The 21,773-nt window shown below is 43.3% G+C and overlaps 1 protein-coding gene across 6 annotated transcripts in view; it reads left to right on the top strand.

The window, feature by feature from the left end:
• MAP3K20 (mitogen-activated protein kinase kinase kinase 20) overlaps positions 1 to 21,773 on the top strand; it is an 839,253-nt gene that overhangs the window by 608,268 nt on the left and 209,212 nt on the right. For all 6 annotated transcript variants that reach the window (XM_085645276.1, XM_085645278.1, XM_085645277.1 and 3 more), the window contains exon 11: positions 12,078 to 12,213. In XM_085645276.1, coding sequence (XP_085501402.1) covers positions 12,078 to 12,213 — 136 coding nt within the window. The remainder of the gene's footprint in view (positions 1 to 12,077; positions 12,214 to 21,773) is intronic.

Raw genomic sequence — 21,773 nt, 5'->3', positions numbered from 1 at the left:
TATTCCTTGGACCTGCCTCTGTCCTATCTACTCTGAGTGTTCTTTTGAGCTGCCACTGTCCCTCCCACCTGCCTAGCCTGGCTGCCTAGCTAGACTGCTGCCTGCCTGCCACCTTTTCCCTGCCTGTCTAAATTCCATGCCCCTATCCCCTCCCTCCTCTCCTCCATGGTCCATTTTGTTGCCACTCGCTTCTGCCCTCCATGCGCAGTTGTTCTCCAACTGCTCCTCCTGCCTTCCATGCGTGGTCTATTGTGAAGCCCCTGCCCTCTTTTGTCTGTGTCTAGTCCCTACCCTTCCCTTCTGTCCTCCATGATCCTTTGTGCAGGCCCCTGCTCTCTCCCTCTTGCCCACTATGGCTGTTGTGCTTCCACTAACCCTCCCACTTGCCATGCATGGTCTTCTGTGCTGCCCCAGCCCCTCCCATCTGCCCTGTGTGGTCAGCTTGCTGCCCTTGACCCCCTCACACCTTTCGTCCGTTGTCTGTGTTTTTGCCATTATAGTCCCCCTCCCACCTGCCCTCCATGGCCAGCTTGCTGTTCCTGCCCCCTTGCCCCCTGTCCTCCGTGTTCCATGTGCAGACCCCTATCCCCTCTCTTCTGCTTCGTCGATCCGTTGTGGTGGCCCTGCCCCCTCCCTCCTGCCCTCATGATCTGTTATGCTGCAACTGTCTCACCAGTCTGTCCGGTATGGTCAGCTTGCTGCCCTTACCTCTTTCCCCTCTGGTCTCTGTTGTCCATGTGCATGGCCCTGCCCGATTCCTCCTGCCCTCCGTGATCCAATGTACCCTATTTGTCAACATTTTGAACTTGGTTAAAGGGAGATTTTGAAAAAAAGAAACCTGGGGAATCGATTTTCCCATTGACTTACATTGAAAAAGAGGAGATTTTAGGCAGGATACAGATAAAATAGAAGTCCTTTTGGGCTTAAAAACACAGGGAGTCTCCAGCCTGAATCAGATCTGTTGGCATGTATGGTTGTACTGCCACTGCCTCCTCGTTCTGCCATCAATGGTCTTTTATATTGTTACAGCCTCTCTTGCCTGTACTGCATGATTGATTTATGGGCCCTTGCCCTCCATGATCCGTTGTGCTGCCACTGCCCCTCCCGCCTGGCCAGCGTGGTCAACTTTTTGCCTCTGCACCCTCCTCCATGAGAAGGTCTTATTCCCATAGAAATTATGGTTAGTGCTCTAAACAGCTAAAATGAGGACATATTGTCTGAGTACTAAAATAGTGACAAAGCACTTAATAATTTGCTTTTTTTTTTTATTCTGTTGATCACTTGATTATATGTTGCACTTAAGGGACAGGATGTGGCATTATGGCCGGAGCAGCAGACTTTGCCACTGGGAAACCAGGTTCGAGTTTCAGCATCAGCCCGACATCCTGTGATTCTGGGCCAATAATTTAGTCTCTCCATACCTTAAAGCAAAATTAATGTGTCCTTGTGCAATGTAACTGATCCTCATGTAAAGCACTTCAATAACTTTGGGTCAAGTCTGCGCTATATAAAACTGCAAGAAAACAAAACAAATAAGTGTTTTGCACACTTCTGTCATTGGGCTATTCTTGGGCTACATTTGGGTGATATTTGATCTATATTTGGGCTCTTTTTCTGGCAGTCATTTTGGGAGACTTATTTGTAATGAACCTCTCTAATTTCCTCATTTACTACAGTATCCTCAGTTGATAATGCTTTCAGTTTTCCACTTCTATTCCATGAAGATGGCATTCAGTTGTGCTACACTTTTAGCACAAATTCAAAATGTTAGAACTCTACTTGCTCATTAGAACATGGAATTGCCACAAATAGCTTTACAGCATAACTATATGTTGCATAGATACATTCTATCTCCAAAAGAAGGGGGTCTCCGTGGGCACTTGCTTCACCCCAAACCTTGCCATTCTGTAAAACGTTATATTAAAATATTTTATCAGTTTTTGCTAGCAGGTAATTGTAATTCTCTCTTTTTGTATTCAGGCTATAGGAAATGCTTGTGTGCATGTATGGGGTTAGAGGAGATGAGGGTGTAGATCCGACAAGAGCTTCTGTATCCAAAACCCACTTCATCCTTCTCTTTCCCACCTTCTGCCCAGTGAACTAAGTCAGAATTTTGAAGGCTTTCACTTTATCAGCCAGGCCTCCGTTCTGGTGCTGTAGTCAGGGCCACTCTCCAGGTCACCCCTATCCCATCTTAGATGTTCCAGCTCAGGACAGTAAGTCTGGGCAATAAGAAACACTGAGGGTGGCTATGGTAGTTTCCTTCTTTCTTTAATGCACAATGTCATGTGCCAGAGGATGTGGAATACCTGTTAAGTGCCTAAGGAGTCTTAAGGAATGTACCAGTCGTCTTATTCCTATTTTCCAATGAGATAATGGGGTATAGGAAAGTCAAGAAAAGTTCTCTGAAAGTTTCCATTGGAAACCAGCTTTTCAGAATGAGCAGTCCTTTTGATGGAGACGAAAGATTCTGAAATACCTCTGCTTCATTTATTGTAAGAAGGAACACAACTTTATGCAATCCTAACAGAGTATATGCAGCCAATTTCTGTACATCTAAAAATGAAGCTTTCACTAGCAGGCAGGACAAACTACTTATGAAGTGCGGGCACTTTCTTGAACCAGAATCCTCTAATTGTTGTGCTGATAAACGCAGAGGCCTAATGCAGAATGACACATTAGTGCAGTTTGTGAGGTATTTGATGGGTTTCCCATCATTTGGACAAAATAAATAAGCATGCCAGAATAGCAGGACCCATGAAAATCCACAGAAAAATTGCAATTTGACGACAGGCTCAGAGAAAGGTTGCAGGTGAACAAAAACTGCTCAAGCAGACATAGGCCCTTCTTACAAGTAAGCGTAGTGGAATTGCTGTACGAAATTCTGTTGTGCCTGATCACCAATGGGCTGGTGTTCCTGCACCAGGACACAAGGCAAGAATTTACTGGTCGTTAATTCTGGGCAGTAAAATCGCACGAGGCTTTGGTTACAATAGCAGCCAAACCTTTCACCTTGGTCTCTAAAAAACATTTTCTTCAGCAAAGTGAAGCATGCAATGTCAAAACAATTCTTCTGTTTCCCTGCCCTACCAGCATCCTCAAACAACCCCACAGGCAAGCCCCTTCTCCATATACCACCTGCTCAGAGTAGGTAAATGAGAGCCTTAAACCCCTTGAAATGTGAACTACGATGCAGTATTTTGGATAGTAATTCCATGTCCGTACAGTTATTTTCTATTCTGAGGAGTTTAACTGGTAATAGGTGGAATTCCACGTGGTGATACTAGCCAATGATGGTAATTCTACTAGGAATCCCTACATGGAATTCTTCCTAATCAGAGTCAGAGTTGGAAAATAATTTGTCCTGAGACTTCAAACACCGAAATTCCAACCTCTAACCACTTGCAAAATACTAACACAGGAATATTGGCTTTTACCCACATGCTGGATAGATGTACCACTTGAGGAGCAGGAGAAGCAAGAGAATTCAGCTTCAACAGGTGCTTGGAGACTAAATGAGGGGGTTACAGGGATCTGCTTGTCATAGTTTTCTAGAGATGGATTCCAGTGGTTCAATAGGGGTAGATGTAACATAGACCACAGAACAAGAAGCAGACTGGCAGGCGTGTCCCTTAACTTTTCACAGGCTGAAGCATAGGGACAATACAGAATGATCTTTAGGCTACTGACTAGTTTATCCTGGCTGTCCTGAGGCAGAAAAAAAGCACAGATTGCAGTTTTTGAGATGAGGTGAGATGAGATTTGACCAGTTTCAAAATGAAGCCATGTGACTGGAGCAATCTGCATACCTGTAGAAGAGTGTTGACTGCCCTTTAAAAAGAAGAGGTAGGATTAGGAACCCGCCAGTTGTCAAAGGAAGAAAAGATTTATCACCATCTGGAATGAAAAATATCCACCAATAAGGCTAACTCTTTGGTGAACACCCTCGGAGATGATTCAGGACTGAAAGGAAGGATGCAGAATTGAAAATGTAGACCCAGTGTACAAAACCTCAGTTACTTTTGAGAGGTAGGATGCAGGGGAGTATGAAGATAAGCATCCTTTAGACTAAGGGAGATTAGAAAGTCACCTGGTGCAATCAGAGGAATACTGGTTTGAGAGGTTGTCAAAGTTAAACTTCTGTTGGACCAAGAAGATATTTGCTCACTTCAAGTCCAGCCCTGGTCTGTACCCTGCCAAGGCATTTGTCTAAAAGACTGAATGTTTCTTGAATAAAGCCTTACTGTTTTAGGGAGCAACGTGGAGTTGAAGTTGTCTTGAAACAATGATGCGAACTTTGTGAAATGCCATGTTGGTTTTGTAAACCACCTGCAGCACCCAGCTGTCCGAAATTGAATTAGTCCAAGCGTTACCATAGTTTAAAAGACAGTCTTCCCATCCGCCCACCCCACCCCTACTGTGCCTGCACAACCATGATTTTGAGGCTGGAGGAGATGGAACATTCGAAGCTGGGTGTTCTTGTGACATTTAAGAGAGGGGACATCCCTGGCCATGACCCATATCTCTGAAGGAAGCCGGTAGACCAAAGGCTTTATGAAACCCCAATTCATGCCTCTGACAGAAGGATAGTATGAAATCCTCAGGCTTCCCTCCTCTGCTGACCTTTAAACAAGGTCCTCCAGCTGGAAACCAAATGATTTAAATCCTGTTTATGGAAGGCAGGATAGAAAGTACTTTGGAGAGGCATCATACTTCTAAGATCTCCTTCAGACGTGTTGTCAGAGATAACTGAACCGAAGGCAGTCACTACTTCATGTATACAGTTGAATGATATGTCAGAAATAAATCTGACCTGGTTGTTCCATTAAATAGAGTAGTTGTGAACAGTCCTCCATGTTTGTTGCATCTTATCAGCTAGCACCTGACAATCCCACAACAGAGGCTGTATTGTATATGTCAAATATGTATTGACTCTTATAGTGAAGTTTGAAGCACAGTAAATGTGCTTGACGGCTGACTTGACCTTTCTATTCACTCCATCAGATGGGGATGCTTCCTCCAAGATACTAGTTCCTTATGAAACTAATTCAGCCATCAAGGAATCCGATTTATCTGATGCACAGAAATCCATCTGAAAAATGGATGAGTAAAACCGAATGAGGAAACACAGGTTAATCAAGTTCCTTCCAGTCACTGCCCAGAACATTGCACACCACCATGTGCAAAGGAAGAGAATCTGATTGTTCATTTAGGTATTGCAAAAAGAATCCCTGTTGATCCTCTATTTCAGGGAGTCTAAGAAAATCCAAGTTCTCTCTTATGTGATGTAAGATCTCAGCAAGATCATGACTATGAACAGAGTGCCCTCTCCATTCAGTGTCCTATGGTTCCATGTCTGGGACTCCAGCGTCCTCCCATCTGCCTTGATTAAATGAAGAAGAACTCTTTCTCGCCTTGAAAGCTGCCTCCATAGATTGATTTATTACAAATTGAAGAAGAGCTGGAGAGTCTTGAACATGTTAGACCTTTGTGATATCTTGTAATTTGGAACCTGGAGTAAGGAATGAGGATTGGAGAAGGTTGGAGGGCCTTGGGAGATTTGGGGTCCTCTGAGTTCCACATCTGTGAGTTGAGACAGACATCCAGAGCAGATATGGGGATGAGGCATTTGTAAGATACTTCTTATAATAAACCTGTAAAACTAAACAAAAATCTCTTTTCTACAATGGCAATGATCTGGGAATCAAAGAGCAGTGAATAGTGCCTCAACACCCTGACCGGTTACCAGCCAGTGTGTGGGGTTGCATACACTGCATACAGACAGAAGCGGAGCCAAGCTAAAACCAGTTCACAGCAGTTCAGACAGAAGCAGTTTTCAGCTAAAACCAGCTCTCAACCTTTGATTGCCCTGCCTGTAAGTATACCTGTCAGCCTTGGGATGGTCTTCCCCAAACTTTTTGCCTGCCTCCTCCATTTTTTTCTGATCGCATTTTTGCCGGCATAATGACTGCGCACTTTACTACTGCTAACAAGTGCTAAAAGGCACCGGCTCACACCTCAAAACATGGTAATATTTGCTTAGTCCAAATTGGCATATTTGATTTACCTATAAGTCCCTAGTAAAGTGATACTATGTGCACCCAGGACCCGTAAATTAAATGCTACTAGTGGACCTGCAGCACTGATTGTGCCACCCACGAAAGTAGCCCTTTAAGCATGTCTTAGTCCGGCGATTGCAGAGCCTTGTTGTGCAGTTTTAAGCTGCCATATCTACTTGGCATTAAATCTTTTTGCTAAGCCTTAAACTCCCCTTTTATTACAAATTAGTCACCTCTAAGTTATTCCCAGGTAGCCCATAGGGCTTGGTGCTGTGTATTTAAAAGGTTGCACATGTACTATTAGTTTTACATGTCCTGGTAGTAACAAACTCCCAAATTCGTTTTCTATACTGTGAGGTCTATTTCTCCCATAGGCTAACACTGGAGTTGCTTTATAACATGTGTATTTGTAAAGTGCACGTTCACCCAAGGGTATCTTGGCGCTGAATAACAGATGTTTATTGTTACCCAACTCAATGGTTCATTACATTTTATAAATGTAATTTCCAAATGGGAAGAAATACCCTCTTCATGTTTGGTGTCTCTGGAATTGGAATTTGGAAACCTGACCTGCGGCACAGTCAGATTTTAAATGACAACATTGAAAATGCCACTTTTAGAAAGTTGGCATTTTCCTGCCATTAGCCCTTATGTGCCTCTAGCCTGTCTTCACAAGACTGGGTGTAGTTGGCAATTGGGCTTTTTGTATCCCTCCTACACAACCACACACAATGGGAGCTAAGTTGTGACTGGTTGGGCCATCACTGGCAGGATGGGAGGGAGGAGCTGGGCCCAGCCTCACTTATAAGAATAATAATCATAAAAGGTATTTGTAGAGCGTGCAGCTACCCCAAATGGGGTGTCCCGACTAGTCATTCCGATTAAAAAGCCAGGTCTTCAATGCCCTTCCGAATTCCTGTTCAGACTGCATCATGCATAGGTGAGGGGGAAGGTTATTCCAACATTTGGTGGTACCCACTTCGATTGTTCTCCCTCCCATTCTTGCTTTCACAAAGCGCAGTGTGGAGAGGAAGCGTTTGTGATTGGACCTTAGAGGTCTGTCTTGTTGATAGGGGCAGAGTCTCCTTCTCAGATAGATAGGCCCTCTCCCTTTGTCTGCTCGAAAGACAAATGTCAGTGCCTTAAATTCAATCCGCTTGGCTATCTGTAGCCAGTGCAGTTGTCAGAGGTACGGAGAGATGCGGCGTCGGAGCGGGACCCCGCAGACCAGTCGGGCTGCCGCATTTTGAATGATCTGGAGTCTATGGATCAGCCCAAGCGGCAGACCCATGTACAGGCCGACCGCATAATCAAGCTGGGACGTAATTATAGCAGGGACCATGGTTTTGCGGGTTGAGTCAGGCAGAAGGTTTATAAATTTCCTGATGGTTTTAATTTTGCCAAAACAAACCGCTGAAACCGATTGTACATGGGTCGTGAGGGACAGATCTTTGTCCCACCTCACACCCAGATTTTTGACCGAGTCCTTCGGGGTGGGAGCATCACCCAGTTCCGATTGCCACCATACATTGGACGAGGGGTGTCGGTTGATTAAACAAAACCTCTGTCTTGTCTGCATAAATTTTTTGGAAATTGAGGTTCATCCAGTCAGCGATGTTATTGAGACATTCTTTTAGCGGGTCGAATATGGAATCTGATACTCTGCTAAAAAAACAACAGCTGAGTATCATCAGCGTAGGAAGTCACCTTAATCCCCATTTTGGTGATAAGCTCCGCCAAGGGTGTTAAATAAACATTAAAGAGAATCGGGCTCAGGGCCGAACCCTGGGGTACCCCCCATTTCAGAGGATTGGCGGGCGAGGTGAAGGGGTGGGTCAGGACCTGTTGGTTTCGGCCATGCAAAAAAGATGTCAGCCAGTTCTCAGCTGTACCCTGGATGCCTATGTCCTTCAGGCGGTCTAATAAGATGGGATGAGACAGAGTGTTGAATGCTGTAGATAAATCTAACAGCAGCAACATGGCCTTAGCGCCTCCATCCACAGCCCAGCTTATGGAATCCGCCATTTCAATTAGAACAGATTCTGTACTAAATCCAGGGCGAAAGCCGGATTGAGAGTCATGTAGGAGGTTATTAGACTGGATAAACGCTGCCAATTGCTGGTGTACTCATTTCCTAAAACTTTCGCCGGGGCAGGGAGCAGGGAGATCGGCCTATAGTTGCTGGTGACTTCGGGGTCGGCATTGGCTTTGTTCAAAATTGGAAAAAGAAAAGCGTGCTTCCAAGCTGAGGGATAGACACCCTGTCTAATAGAAGTATTCCAGATGGTATTTAAGTAGGGGTTGAGACACTCCGCGAGGGAACTGTATAGTTTGGCTGGCCATGGGTCACCCGTGGACCCTGATTTGCATTTCTGGAACTCTTACAGCGATGCTTCCATGGAGATCTCAGCAAAATCTCAGAAAACTGGCCTAGGAATCTGCTCAATTTTATGAGCATTTGTCATCCCAGAGAGACAGGGTACTGCTGGGAAGGATGCACAAATCAGAGCGATATTTTCCTCGAAGAAATCAGAGATTTTGTTACACAGTTTTTGTGAGGGGGGACAAGCGTGAGAGGGCGCGACTGGATTCATAAAAGACTTCACTATTTTAAAGATTTCCCTAGAAGAGTTCTTCGCGCTAGTAATGCGTTCGGCAAAGAAGTTTCTTTTTTTTATAATAAGGAGTTTATGATAATCATTGAGTGCTGACACCTGAATAGTCTGTGCCCTGTCTCCACACAAAGGGTCTAACGACCCTAAAGCCGCCCTGGATTGACAGAATTCCATGCACATCAAAGCCACTGTCTAGAAGCTTCTCCCACCTTCCAGAACCCGGGCACCAGGTTATAAAAGAGGGACCTTAGACACCATCTCTTCAGTACACTTCTGGAGCTGTCGATACTCTGCTTGGAAGAAGGACTGTTGTGCTGCTGCAAGGAATGCCACTCTTCTGGACTGTTTCTCTACAGGAACTGCTGCCCTGCTGTGCTGATCTGCTGCCTACTGCCTCTTGCCCGGAGAAGTACAACTGGACCTGCACTCCAGCTTGAACCCAGGACCCCAGAGTGACTCAGAGGGTTAGTCTGATGGCCTCCTGATCTGAGCCTCAGGGACATAACAGGCTGCCCAACAGCTCTTGGACCCATTTTCAGCGAGTTCCTGACCCCCAAAAGGTGCCCCTCAAATCCCGGACCGCTTTTGGGCTCTTTGCAACTGCAAACGGGCTCTTTCGCACTGTAACCACGCCACTCACACTGAAAATCAGCATGAGCCGCTGCAAACCCGTTTCTGTGCACAGCAGCCTCGTCGGCCTGTGGGGGACTGCGAACGAGAAGCTCTAGTCCATCCGTCCATGACGCCAGGCCTGTTCCTTGTGCCACACTGACTGCATCCTGCAACGTTTTTTCTTGCTTCTGGCGACCCTCTCCAACGAGAACAGGACTCTTGGCACAAAAATTGAGAAGGTAAACCTTCATTGGGAATAATCTGGGACTGTATTTAACCTGCACTCCCTTGCGGTCAGCCTGAACTTTTGACATTAATTTGGTCTAGTGCGACCAGATAGACTTGGCGCTTTCTGTTTCTAGGTGTTATTTTACTCTTTATTCTGTAAAAACCCATTACTCTGTTTCTATTGATTGAATTTTTGTCCTTTTGGTTTTGTTTTATTTATAAAATACCTGGTGTGGAAAATCTATCGGTGGGTATTTTTATTGTTTTAATGTTTGGATTGCTGCGCAAATACTTTACACATTGCTTCTAAGTTAAGTCTGACTGCTCTGTGCCAAGCTACCAGGGGGTTAAACACAGGTTAATTTGGGGTTTACTTGTGCGTTGCCCTGACTATGATTGTGGTTACAGCTTCGTCAGGTCTCACACCCCAGTCAACAAATAACCCATTTTTTTAACAAGGGTTCTCTGTGGTGTTGTTTTGCTACAGAGAATGTGCTACAGCCCCAGTAAACAAACAGCAAGCATTTGCCCGAGATTTGATGAGCATATAGTGCAGAATAGTCACAAACCGAACCCGCCTTGCAGGCCCCGAGGCACTTGGCATAAATGGGAGCAGCAGCAAAAACCCACCCAGCGGACTCTACCTAAGAACACCAGGTAACACACTGTGAAATAAAAGATTGACAAATGACTATAAACATATGCACAAGGAACGTCTGGAGCTGGCTCATAGTGGCAAAAAGTAAAGTGAATCACAGGGACTGAAGTTTCACATTACAATTTACATACCAGCAGCAGACCCCGTGGTTCTGGTTAACTATAGGCCTATTTCTCTCCTCCCCTTCCCAATGAAAATACTGGAAAGCCATGTCAGTAGGATTTTATCTCAATATCTGGAGTCTCACTCCCTGTGAGAGGAGGAACAATTTGCCTTCAGACCTGGTCATGGCACAGAGATTACTGTATTGATTGCTATGGATGAGAATCGAATGAGGATTGGTAGTGGTCAATCTACAGTGCTGATGTTGCTTGATTTATCTGTTGCCTTCGATACGGTCAACTCCACATCCTGTTAGCAAGGCTAGCATATTTGGGTGTTGGTGGTACCGTTCTGAAGTGGATGGAATCCTGGCTTCCAGATTGCTGCCATGCTGTGGCTTTACCCCCTTATTGCTCGGACTTTAGATGCACCCACACGGATTGCCACAAGCCTCGGCACTTAGTCCAGTGCTGTTTAATATCTATATCAAGCCACTAATCCCTCTAATAAAAACACACAATATAATTTAAATTACTTAGGCGGATGATACACAGCTGATCTTGTCACTTAACAGTAGTCAACAGAATGCTGTAGAAATGTTTCAGACCTGTTTAGTAGATATTGTTAGATTGGTGAATGTAAATTCCCTTAAACTAAATGGGAACAAAACAAAATTCCTCTGCTGCTCAGTGAACAAAATTCTGATGTCACTACCCCCAAATATTTGGTTGCTAGCTACAGAGACTGAGCTGTGCTCCTCGGATGCAGTACGGAATCTTGGAGTCACCTTTGATGAGCAACTTGCCCTAGAGAAGTTTGTTAATAAAGAGGCTGGTGGGTGCTTTGCACTTCTTCGTGACCGTAGGAAGTTGTTTCCTGTACTACCTGCACATGCTAAGCCTTGATTATGCATAGTGTTCTACTCAGCGGATTGGTTTATTATATTGCCCTCCTCCTTTGAGTCCCTGACTATTTGCTTAAGAGACTGCAAAGATTCCATGGAGCTGCAACCAAATTGACACTAAATAGATCCTGAAGATCCTCTGCATCCAACGCCCTTAGGGGACTCAGTTGGCTTCCCGTGGAGCAGAGCATCCATTTCAGGGCTATGTGTATCGTGTTTAAGGCCCTCCAGAATAAGGGCCCTGCACTGCTGCAACGCATTCTGGAAAGATATGCTCCACGGAGGTCTCTGTGCACAGCTACTGCTCATCTCATCCAGGAACATAGGTTCTATAAGGCCCGACAAGGTGCACAAGCCTTTACAGTTAAAGCTGCTCAGTTATGGAACAGGTTGCCGCCTACTCTGACAACGTTTATGGACTTGTTGAAATTTAGGAAAGCCTGGAAGACCTGGTTGTTCCCTAAGTAATGAATGCCTGCACCGGTGCATCATTCACTGCCATTACCTTCTATGTAGACAATTAAAGCTCTCAGCACCAGGATACCAGTCTGGTCACAAATGATATAACAAGAAAATGTACAAAAATACTAAACAGTTTCCAGAAGGTAGGAAGATGCCCTATAATGCAGGCAGAGAGGGAAAGAAAAGAAAGTGATGTGTTTAGCCTCCCTCTTAAGTGGGAGGTTTAGGAGTAGTGGCTCTAAGCCTAGCCCTCTTCCTCCCTCGAGCAAGGGCATGAAGATGAAGAAAATACTTAGGAGGAAGCTGTTGTAAGAAATGCCTATGTGAGTGGCGGGGCACAACTCACTAGAGTGTGACTTTTTGTATTTAATTAACACGTGTATATTAAATGTAGGCAATTTATCTCTGACTTGCTTCCACCGATTTTGTCTCTGCAGGTGTGAAATCGAGGAGACCTTAGAGAGGCTAAAGAAGTTAGAGCGCGATCTCAGCTTTAAGGAGCAGGAGCTGAAGGAGAGGGAAAGGCGGCTGAAGATGTGGGAGCAGAAGCTCACCGAGCAGTCCCACACTCCCGTGAGTACGCCAGCCGCGCTCGGCTCTCGGCCTCCCCTTCGTACGGGCAGCTTGCATTCACAATCTTGCACTGAAGCATGGGGGCATGTGTCATAACCTTAACATGACGCGTTCATTCCCATTCACAGGCACATCGTGCATTTAAACACCTCTACTAATACACTTACACCACTGCTCATTTGTCTGGGAAAACATTATTGGTTTCCACAAACAGGTTTGTGTATTTCTGTGTGAATCCCTCTTGCCAGTGTGGAGAAGCTCAGGTCTCTCAGTGATTTTTTGTTTGCAAATTTATATAGCGCAAACTCGACCCGAAGGTATTGGAGCGCTTTACACGAGCACCGTACTTACATTACACATTCAGGCACGGGGAGATTAAGTGATTTGCCCAGAATCACAGGATGTGGACGCGCCCCCGAGGCACGAACCCTGGTTTCCAGCACCAAAGTCGGCAGTCTAGCCGACGGACCATTGAGGTTGTGATAGGGCGCAAGCTGACTTCATGTCAAAGGGACCCTATGGTGCAGGTTTGGGCTTTCTTTTAAAAAAAGATGATCCCAATCCGTGCATTAGTACAGTTGGTCCAAAGGAAATGAAGCAAGAGTTCAACTAGCAGAATGCATCGTGTAGTTATATAGATGCCTTTGACTGGGACAGTGAGTAGCACAGGGTAGGCATGCTTGCTCCAAACTCTATTTGAGGGACCCGTTCTAACATACAACCCATTCTACAGCATGTATGTGTAAAGCTTCAACAATCCTCATCAGTGTGTACTTTTACCTTTCATCACTTGTACGTTTTAGGTAGCTTAGCCTTTATTTGTCCAACAAAATAAACTCGAAAATGATATTCTACATTAGTGTTCAATGCCACACAGTTCCCTTGGTCAGAGGACGAGGAGAGTTCAGGGTATCAAAAACGGTGGCATTATTCCCTCTTTATTCGTTTGTGTCAAATAATAGCTGCCACTACTTACAAATAAGTTAAAAAAAATAATAATAGAAAGCGCCTATTGACTTTTAAGACTATGCAAGCCCCTAGTCAAAAGTAATACATAGTGAAGGAACTAGAATGACATTAAAAACTACAGTACTATTTGTTTAATTTATATTCTTTTGGTGGTAATTTATAAGATATCCCTACCTGAAGAATAAATATTCTTCTCGTGTACTTCTATGGAGAAAGCAACTATCTTGACTTCGTCGCGGTCACCTTATTGGTATGAATGCTACGTAAAAGATGGTATGCCTGCGTGCAGTATTTATGTCTGCGCCCGTCTGATTGTAAGTCAGGGCACATCTGTCAGCTGTTAATCAACAGACATAGATCAACTACTGCAGCAGGAACATCTTGGGATGTGACACTGAACCGAGGCAGATGGGGAAATAGCAGCATCTCTTTCTATAAAGAAAGGGGGTACAAGTCCAGATTCAGCACCTCTCATGGGAGAAACTCAAGCCAGAGATAATCATGCTGGGTCACATGATGATGGGTCTGTCATCTGCGCACAGCTTCCCTGATACCCCATGCCACTGATATAGTAAGAATATATGAAAGAGAATCAGAATCATAAAAAAATTGATAAATAATTGTACAATAAACTTTATTCTGAAAGAAATAAAACATTGAGTTCAGAGAAATAAAAGTGGACTAAACAGTCCTTTGATGGTGTTAATCTTGCCTTTTAAGATGGAAAAAGTAAATGTACTGCACAAGAAGATAAAACAACTACCTTCTTTTGTGTGAAATCGGAGGGCCTTCCAGCAAGCTGTTCCTACACCAGCTGCCTTATGAAGGTTTACATGTCATGTGAGCTTTGACATATGTAGCAAGAGCATGCAGAGGATAATTTGTTCACTTACATATGTTATGCTATACTGTGTGGATTTCTGGAGTGCACCCCCTCACGTGAGGGTATGCACAAGCTTAAGTAGGTATGTGGGCTTGGACTATGAGGCTGGCTAGTTGAGGACACAGGTCTTCCATTTCTTTCAGATGTAACGCTACAGAATATGCAACTTTGTGATCACTTTTTGCTCTGTTCATTGGGATACCACTTACATTTGCAAAATGGCGTACTACGCATGTGGTACTTTTAAAGGCAAGTCTTACCTCGAGACGTTTGAGGTACAATCCCATGCTGTTTGCAAAGTCATTTTGTTTTTTAAGTTCTTCACTCTAGGATTCCTCTACAATATTACAAGCCTGACTGATAGATGCCATGTCCCTATCACAATCAAGTTGGTCTTTTTCATTGACAGACATGTTTTCTAAACAATCCCTGTTGTATATTCTATCACAGAAAACATTGTATTTGCCAGCACCCCCTTAACAGCATGGTACACTAGACAGACCCCCCGGGATATTGCGGCGTGGATTAGCAAATTTAGCTGGACAAATATGGAAATTTAGCTGCACAAATATGGAAATTTAGCTGCATTTTTGTGGCACTTTATTTTACCCATAATCATTCATTTTCAGCCTGAAATCAATGGAAGCTGTTTTAGCAGAGTATTCCACTTTGAAATAGGCATGTTTAAAGTGTCTGCAGCTCTACGGAAGCACAGCGCCAGTCCTAACCTCGTGGGAGGGAGCTGTATTTATCTCTGGGATGTTCTAGTGCCATGTATGCACCCCTGTTGGGGCACCGCTGCCTACGGATCCGAGAGGCAGGTCACCTCTTCCTCAGGCACCCTCTTTTGCCACTCACTCGCAATGTCACTCTCCAGTTAGCCCCCTTGTTCATTCTCTCTTCTCTCCTTCTCTCTCTCCTTTCTTTCAATAATTCTGTAATTTCCATTTCAGTCGTTGACTCATACCTTCTCTCTCTTTGTTTTCTTGCTTTTCTATAATTTTTCTCAATCCTTGTTGCTCCTCTTCCTTTACTCTGTTTTAATTGCCCCTTCCCTTTCTCTTCTCTTTATTTCCTTCCTCCCCTTTCTCTTTTCTCGTTTTCAGTTTTGTTCTTGCTTCCATCACTTCTCATCCCTTTAATTCCCACTCCAGTGCTTCTTATCGTTCTCTTTAAAATTCTTTTTCCTCCTTACTCGCTCTGTACTCTTTGTTGTTTTTTCTCTCTTTTTCACTCCAATTTTCTGCCTTGGTTCTTTTCAGTGCACGGCTCATCCTTTCATGCCTTTCCCTCCTGCTTTCAGTTTGTCCAACCTCCACCTCCGAACTACTAGCAATTTTCTCTTCTCTCCCCCCTAGATCTCTCTTCCTCTCCTTGTCTCTCTCTAACTCACCCCTCTTATATCTGCCCTTTCTTATTCCCTCTTCTCATCTCCTTGGGTTACTTCTCTTCTTCTCCCAACGTCTCCGCCTCTCTAGCTTTCCCTCTACCCCTTTTATTCCTCCTCTCAGGTGTCCCTCCTCTTCCTCTCTCTTTCATCCTTCTATACACCGTTCACTCTTTCTCGAGTCCTCATAGTTCTCTTCCCCTCTCCTCTTTACCTTCTGGCTCCCATTCCCTCCGCATCTTTCGCTCCCTCCCTCCCCATCGTTCACTTATTCCTTCCCGCCTCTCTCGCTCATTCACTTTCCGCACTTCTCCTTTGTCTACCCATCTCTTCTATCTTTGTCTCTCGTTTATATTCCATCTCCCCACCTCTCCTCCTCTTCTCTTCCCTTCTCTTTGCCCCCTCTCCCCCACTTCAGCTCTCAAGCTCCCACCGCCCCCCCCCCCTCTATTTCCGCTCGGGGAACCTTTACTCATTTTCCTCGCATCTCTATTCTCCTGTCCCACCGCTCTCTACATCTTGTACTCTTTCTCCCTTTTTCTCCCATCTCTTCCGCTCCTCTTTTCCCCAGCTCAACCTTATTCTGCCCCCTAAAGGCCTCTCCCTTCCCTCCCCTCTTTAGCCTTGGCCTGCTTTCACACACCTAATTCTTCTATCCCATCTCTCCTTTGCCATCTCTATCTTCCTTCCCACCCTCTCTGACTCACACCTTCCATTTCTTTCCAACCTTCCCCTTTCTAGCTCTTTCACTCTTCCTTCACATCTCACCCTTCTCTCCCCTTCTTGTCTCTTCACCTTTTCCCCCTCCTCCAATCTCTCTTCCCCTCGCCTCTACATCCTCTAGCCCTCTCCATTCGCGTCCCCTCACTCTTATTCCCTCTCCCTCTCTTCCTTTTCCAATCCTCGTCCTCATGTCTCATTCGCAGCTCCTTCAACTCTTCCTTTTCAGCCCTACACCCCCCCTCCACGCTGCACATCTTTCCGTCCCTCGCAGTTTGTCTTTGATTTAAAAGCCCGTAGTTACCGCTGGTCCCGCTTCGCTGTGGGTTTTGTAAGCTGTCTGTCACATCAGCCCCACCCCACACCTCCTTCGCCTGCTCCCCCACAGGATGCTCAGGCTGTCCGAAATCTCGATTTTCTAGCATTTACCAGAGATTCACCATGGGGGGGAAGGTTACTTTTAGGAGTGAAGCCGCCCCCTGTTTCCCACGAGGGCGACGTGCAGGAATAGACACGTGGGGGCCGACATACCAGCAGGTCCGGTGAGATCTGCTAAAAAGAGACCTGCCCCCCAGCTCCTGAAACATTAGAAAGACATATCTCTGATATCGAAGCATGTACTTCTGAGCCACTAGAGCATGTACCATCTCACCAGCTGCAGTATTCACATTGTTGTAACGTTTATCTGCTGATGCCTGCAAAGGCCTAACCAATAAGCCACACATACTGACATTGCAGACAGCTGTACTGTCAACACAGACCTAAAAGAGGCCTCCTTCCACCAACCATCCAAATTTCGCGGGCAGTTTTGTAAAAATCGCAGCATTTTTACAAAACTGCCGATTTCGTGATTTTGTGGCAAATCGCGAAATCACGAAATCCTTGAGGGTCTGACTAGACTTAAAAGATCTTTTTTGTGGGTTTCTGTAATGATAAAGAGAAAATTGTATGCAATGGCCTAGTCATCAATTTCTCAATGCACAGTCGATGCACAGGAGTCATTTGCCCCCATTTCTTTCTAAGTTATGGGGGAAATCAGTCTCAAGTAAGAAAGCTTTAACGAAAATGAAGTGCTCAGAACTAGAGTGCCAAGGTTTATGTCGTCAGTTCTCAAATTTCAGCTTGATGGGTGACTTATCTCCACTTGACATAATATTGTTTGAAAGAAATGGAGCATCATACTAGCTGTCAATACCAGCTAGATAAGAGCATCTTCGTTTCCACCTCAAATGCAGATGATGCAAGTCTCTCTTTCTATCTTATGGACTGTTCTTCCCTAGGAGTCTGGAGTTTTTTTATCATGAGATCTTCTCTTTCTTTTTATTGTAAAATCCAGAGAAGATGGTGACCATACAGATTGTTACCATAAATTTCAATTATGTTAACCTCCAAATAATGAAGAGAAATGGAGAAAAATATACATAAATAACTATACTTGAAATTCCTTAAAAATGCATTATGGATTATCCACTTTAAAATAATTGTTAGTATAAATATAAAAATTAGGGCATATTAACATCTTTCAAATATTCTGACTTAAGTCGCCATTTCTTCACAAAGTTAACATTATAGTTTAATGTCGTAGAAATGGAGTACTTGAGAAGAAAGCACTTAATGAATTCCTAATAACATCATATTCACCTAATTTTTGATTGCGTACAATTTTTGAGATGTTTCCTCCATTTTTAATTTTCCTGTGTCAGAATCACTGTAAAATTATGGCATTTTTAACTCTCTTCAACGGGATCATTTTGTGAAGATGTAACTTTCTTTGCAAATTGCTATGTGTTCTATGTTTGGGTTGTATAACCAAGGTCATTATTCCTACATAGGCAGGAGATGTATTTGCGTCACACCGTTGAGGACAGCAGCATTGACTACCATATATGAGTCTGGCACAATCTTCCAGCAAAGTTTGTTTGTGAGATAAATCAACAGTTCCCGATGTGGGACGGGGTGCATTTTGTAGCGAAAAAGCCAAAGTGTAATAATGGCGATGACAACCAGTGTAGTAGGAAAAGTGAATCAGTTTTTATTTGTTTGTGGTTCATAATTCCTCCTTCTTTTCACTTTTTCTTTTTTTTGATAGTTGCATTAGAGGATATGAGGTGTGGGTTGGGATGAAAATCATGTTAGGAACTTATTTAGAAGTTTCTTGTCAAAAGGGTCCTGGGGTTTACAAGCATGAGCAATTCATTCACATTGTGTGATTTGTAGAAACATAAGGACAGATAAATCATGATGAGTCATGTGTTCTACTATTTTATAATTATTAAGGCATTATCCAAATCAGGTGTCCAGAACAATGGAAAGATTTTCAGAAAAAATATGTCATGGACAGTTCAAGTTGCAGTGTTTCTATGCATTCATTCTTGATCAAAAGAAAATAATATTCAGAGCAACGTGCACGGTATACTCGAGCGCCTCTTGATTTAGGTACTCTTAAATTTCCAGGTGTAAGTCACTCAAAGATAAAAAACTTTGTGAATCAAGTTCAATGTTTTGAAAATAAATCAGTGGCAAAATTATTATGGTCAAGGTAGAATCCCATTGGGAATGCAAATTCTAACCTTGATGAAAGCTGAAATTCAGCAGCTGACTAGGTTTAGAATTACAAATTTCCTTTCAGTCAGTTCAATGCTTACTTTCGTTTGAAGGTAAATATGCCATGAGTGTTATGCTCCCCAAACATGAATAAATGAAGACTGACATCCTTAGACTAATGATCACTCCATCTTTAAGCATCAGACTCAGACTCATCTGTAGATTAATAAGCATGTGCTGCCAAAACCTCAAAGCACACTTTTAAAGCAAAAACAAACAGATAAATGCAACCCATAATTTGTATTTTCCACCTTGAATGTGACAAGTTCAACAGAAAAGTAAATATAACAATAGTTTGATTAAACATGTACTTCCATTCCACTATAATAAAAACAATACAATGTCCTTATTTAACAATGCACTGTAAAAAATCAATCTGTCCTTGTTTCGACCCAACTTAGAAGGAGTTGTCGTGGTAACATGCCACCTTGATGTCTTCTTTCTGCTAACTTGGTGGAACAGTGGATAACACTTGTTTTTGTGACATTTTTTGTATTTGACAGAAGCGTAGTACAACCAACAACCAGTACATTAATCTTGCTTCAAAGTACAACTCCAATCTGTTCTTAGGCGTAGGGAATTACAGTTATGATCAATGCACATACTGTGGCTCTGTAGAAACATATTTTATATTCACTCAGCCTTGACTGTTTGGGTTGGTAACTTTCATACTCTAGGCACTTACTCAATGTTTTTTAAATATTTTATTAGAATTTTTTTTTTTATCCTTTGACATAGTTACATAAATGAACAAGGATGAAATCTTATCGATCATGCATGGAAAATAATATATTCTGAACCTATAAAAACCTCTAAATTGATAAACTTTAAAACATAGTAATTACACTAGCTTCTTGCATGTATCTGTGTACAAATTATAGTTTAAGATTTCATTCAGTTTGTCTTAGTTGACACCTGACTCGGTTTCATTTAGATTGCATCCTCTCAGCTTCATTTATGGCATTCTCACTCCATATAACTCAGTTTTGTATCTCTTCTAAAACTGTATTATAACAAAATGATAATAGAAGACTTGTTCCTCATACAATTCAAGGTATTGAAAGGATTTGTTTTAATGTTTTTAAAGATTTCTTCGCTGACCCTCATCTTGAATTTTACTCTTTGTAGCCAAATTCACCATTTCGCAGTACTTTTTAAATAAAGGAGTTTGTACTTTTGTCCACAGAAATGTTCTAAGTATCTAAACCAGCTCAAAATGTAGTCTTTTTTCACACAGCCCGGACACCAATTGGGCCTTTAATAGGATATTATCACATAACTCTTTAACCTAGGGCATGTTTTGTGATTGTTTTCTGTGCAGGCACTTCCATCATGTGTCCTGTGTTGACAACATGATCTTATGCATGTTGGGTTGAGTTCAGTAGTATGAGCTAAAACACATTGTCTTTTGCACGCAATGCCCTGCATTGTATGTCGGTACTTACTTGTGCAATGTCATCCATAATACTTTAAGAACAATTGATGGACAGAATGCAGAACAATGTCCTACATTCACCCCAGTACAGAGATCTGGGCCCAAATCCACTGTTGTTTTGCTCACCAAGCCATTCCAGTTTGAACCCAGCCATATGCAAATCAGTCTTGACCCTGTGCCTCATGGGAACAGCCCAGCTCGAACTGCCAGGCCAGTTCCTCCTTGGACTGTAAACAAGCTTCCTAGTACCGGTTTTGGGGTTTCACCCCTCATCCGCCAGGATAGCTTGACTCCAGTGGCATGGAGAGCACAGGACCCATGTCTTGGCATACCCGTCCCACTCAGGGTGACAAATGCAAAAAGAACAATTGATGGACAGAATGCAGAACAATGTCATTCATTCACCCCAGTACAGAGATCTGGGCCCAAATCCATCGGTTTTTTTTGCACATTCAAAGAACTGTACATTTTCTGGTTGTATGACTTGTATAATTGTGTTGTTTCAAATCCTCTGCTTTTGTTCACTACTGATGATATCAAGGTTTCCTGCTCTGAACTAAGGATAGAAATTCCTCTAATGCTTTGAAGAGTTTGTGGGAGTTCTAAGCTGTCAGAAAGGCAAATCAAAAAAATATATTTCATTTTTTAAATGTTGTGAATGGCGGGGGCAGGGAGCATCCTTTTTGACATTACAGTGTTAAATCTTGCTTGACAAGTATGCTGGGTTTGAATACAACTATGGGGGTGCACTGGTTAGGACGGAAACTGGATGCCAAGACAATTTGTGTGTATCCACTCTGTGGTTGCTGGAAATTCCTGCTTTTATTCTACCAGACATCAGTCTGGGGGTGTATTGGAGGTGCCAGGCATAAATGTAGCATCGCCAGGCACCCACTTCTGAACACTTTTGGACCTGAGCAAGAACAGATGAGGATTGGACCTGGTGTTTGTAACCTAAGAGGAGCCTTCAAGTCCTGGACTCACTCCCTCTTGTACCCAGTGCAAAGTCGTGGACACTAATCATAATGCTGGCCTCCTGTTCAAGCTACAGACCTACAACAAGCTATAAGAGGCTTTCCTGCAATTGCCCAGCTGACCAATGGCAACTGGACCTGAATTGGGTTCTGTTAATGGCCTCTGCCTGATACCCTGAGTCTCTAAGTTCTCTAAGAGTTTCTGGGGGGCTTTAGAAGTGTTCACCTGTGGTTGATTTGGCCTTAAAGGAATAAGTTAGAAGGCAAAATCTTTGAACAGGATGAACTCGGTGAATGTAGCCACCTGCGCTCCATCGCATCCATCCTTAATTGCGCCAAGGTCCTGGTCAACCCACATCATTGGCACTTTATGCTCCTTGGCAATATTCCTACTTAAGATGTTAAAAATTCATATTTTATATGCAATTTTTGTCATTTCTGTGTCTTTTTATTTATCGCATTTCACTCTATTTTTTAATTTGGATTGTGAATTTTTATTGTTTTGTATTTTGACTTTTTTTCTGTTTTGGTACTGCATACATAATTTACACATTGCCCTAAATTAAGCCATCCTTTTCTGTGCCATAG

The sequence above is a fragment of the Triturus cristatus genome, chromosome 3_1, assembly GCF_964204655.1.
Source record: "Triturus cristatus chromosome 3_1, aTriCri1.1, whole genome shotgun sequence".
NCBI lineage: Eukaryota > Metazoa > Chordata > Amphibia > Caudata > Salamandridae > Triturus > Triturus cristatus.
Note: the sequence above shows the minus strand (reverse complement) of the source record. Positions and strands in the feature narration are given on the sequence as shown.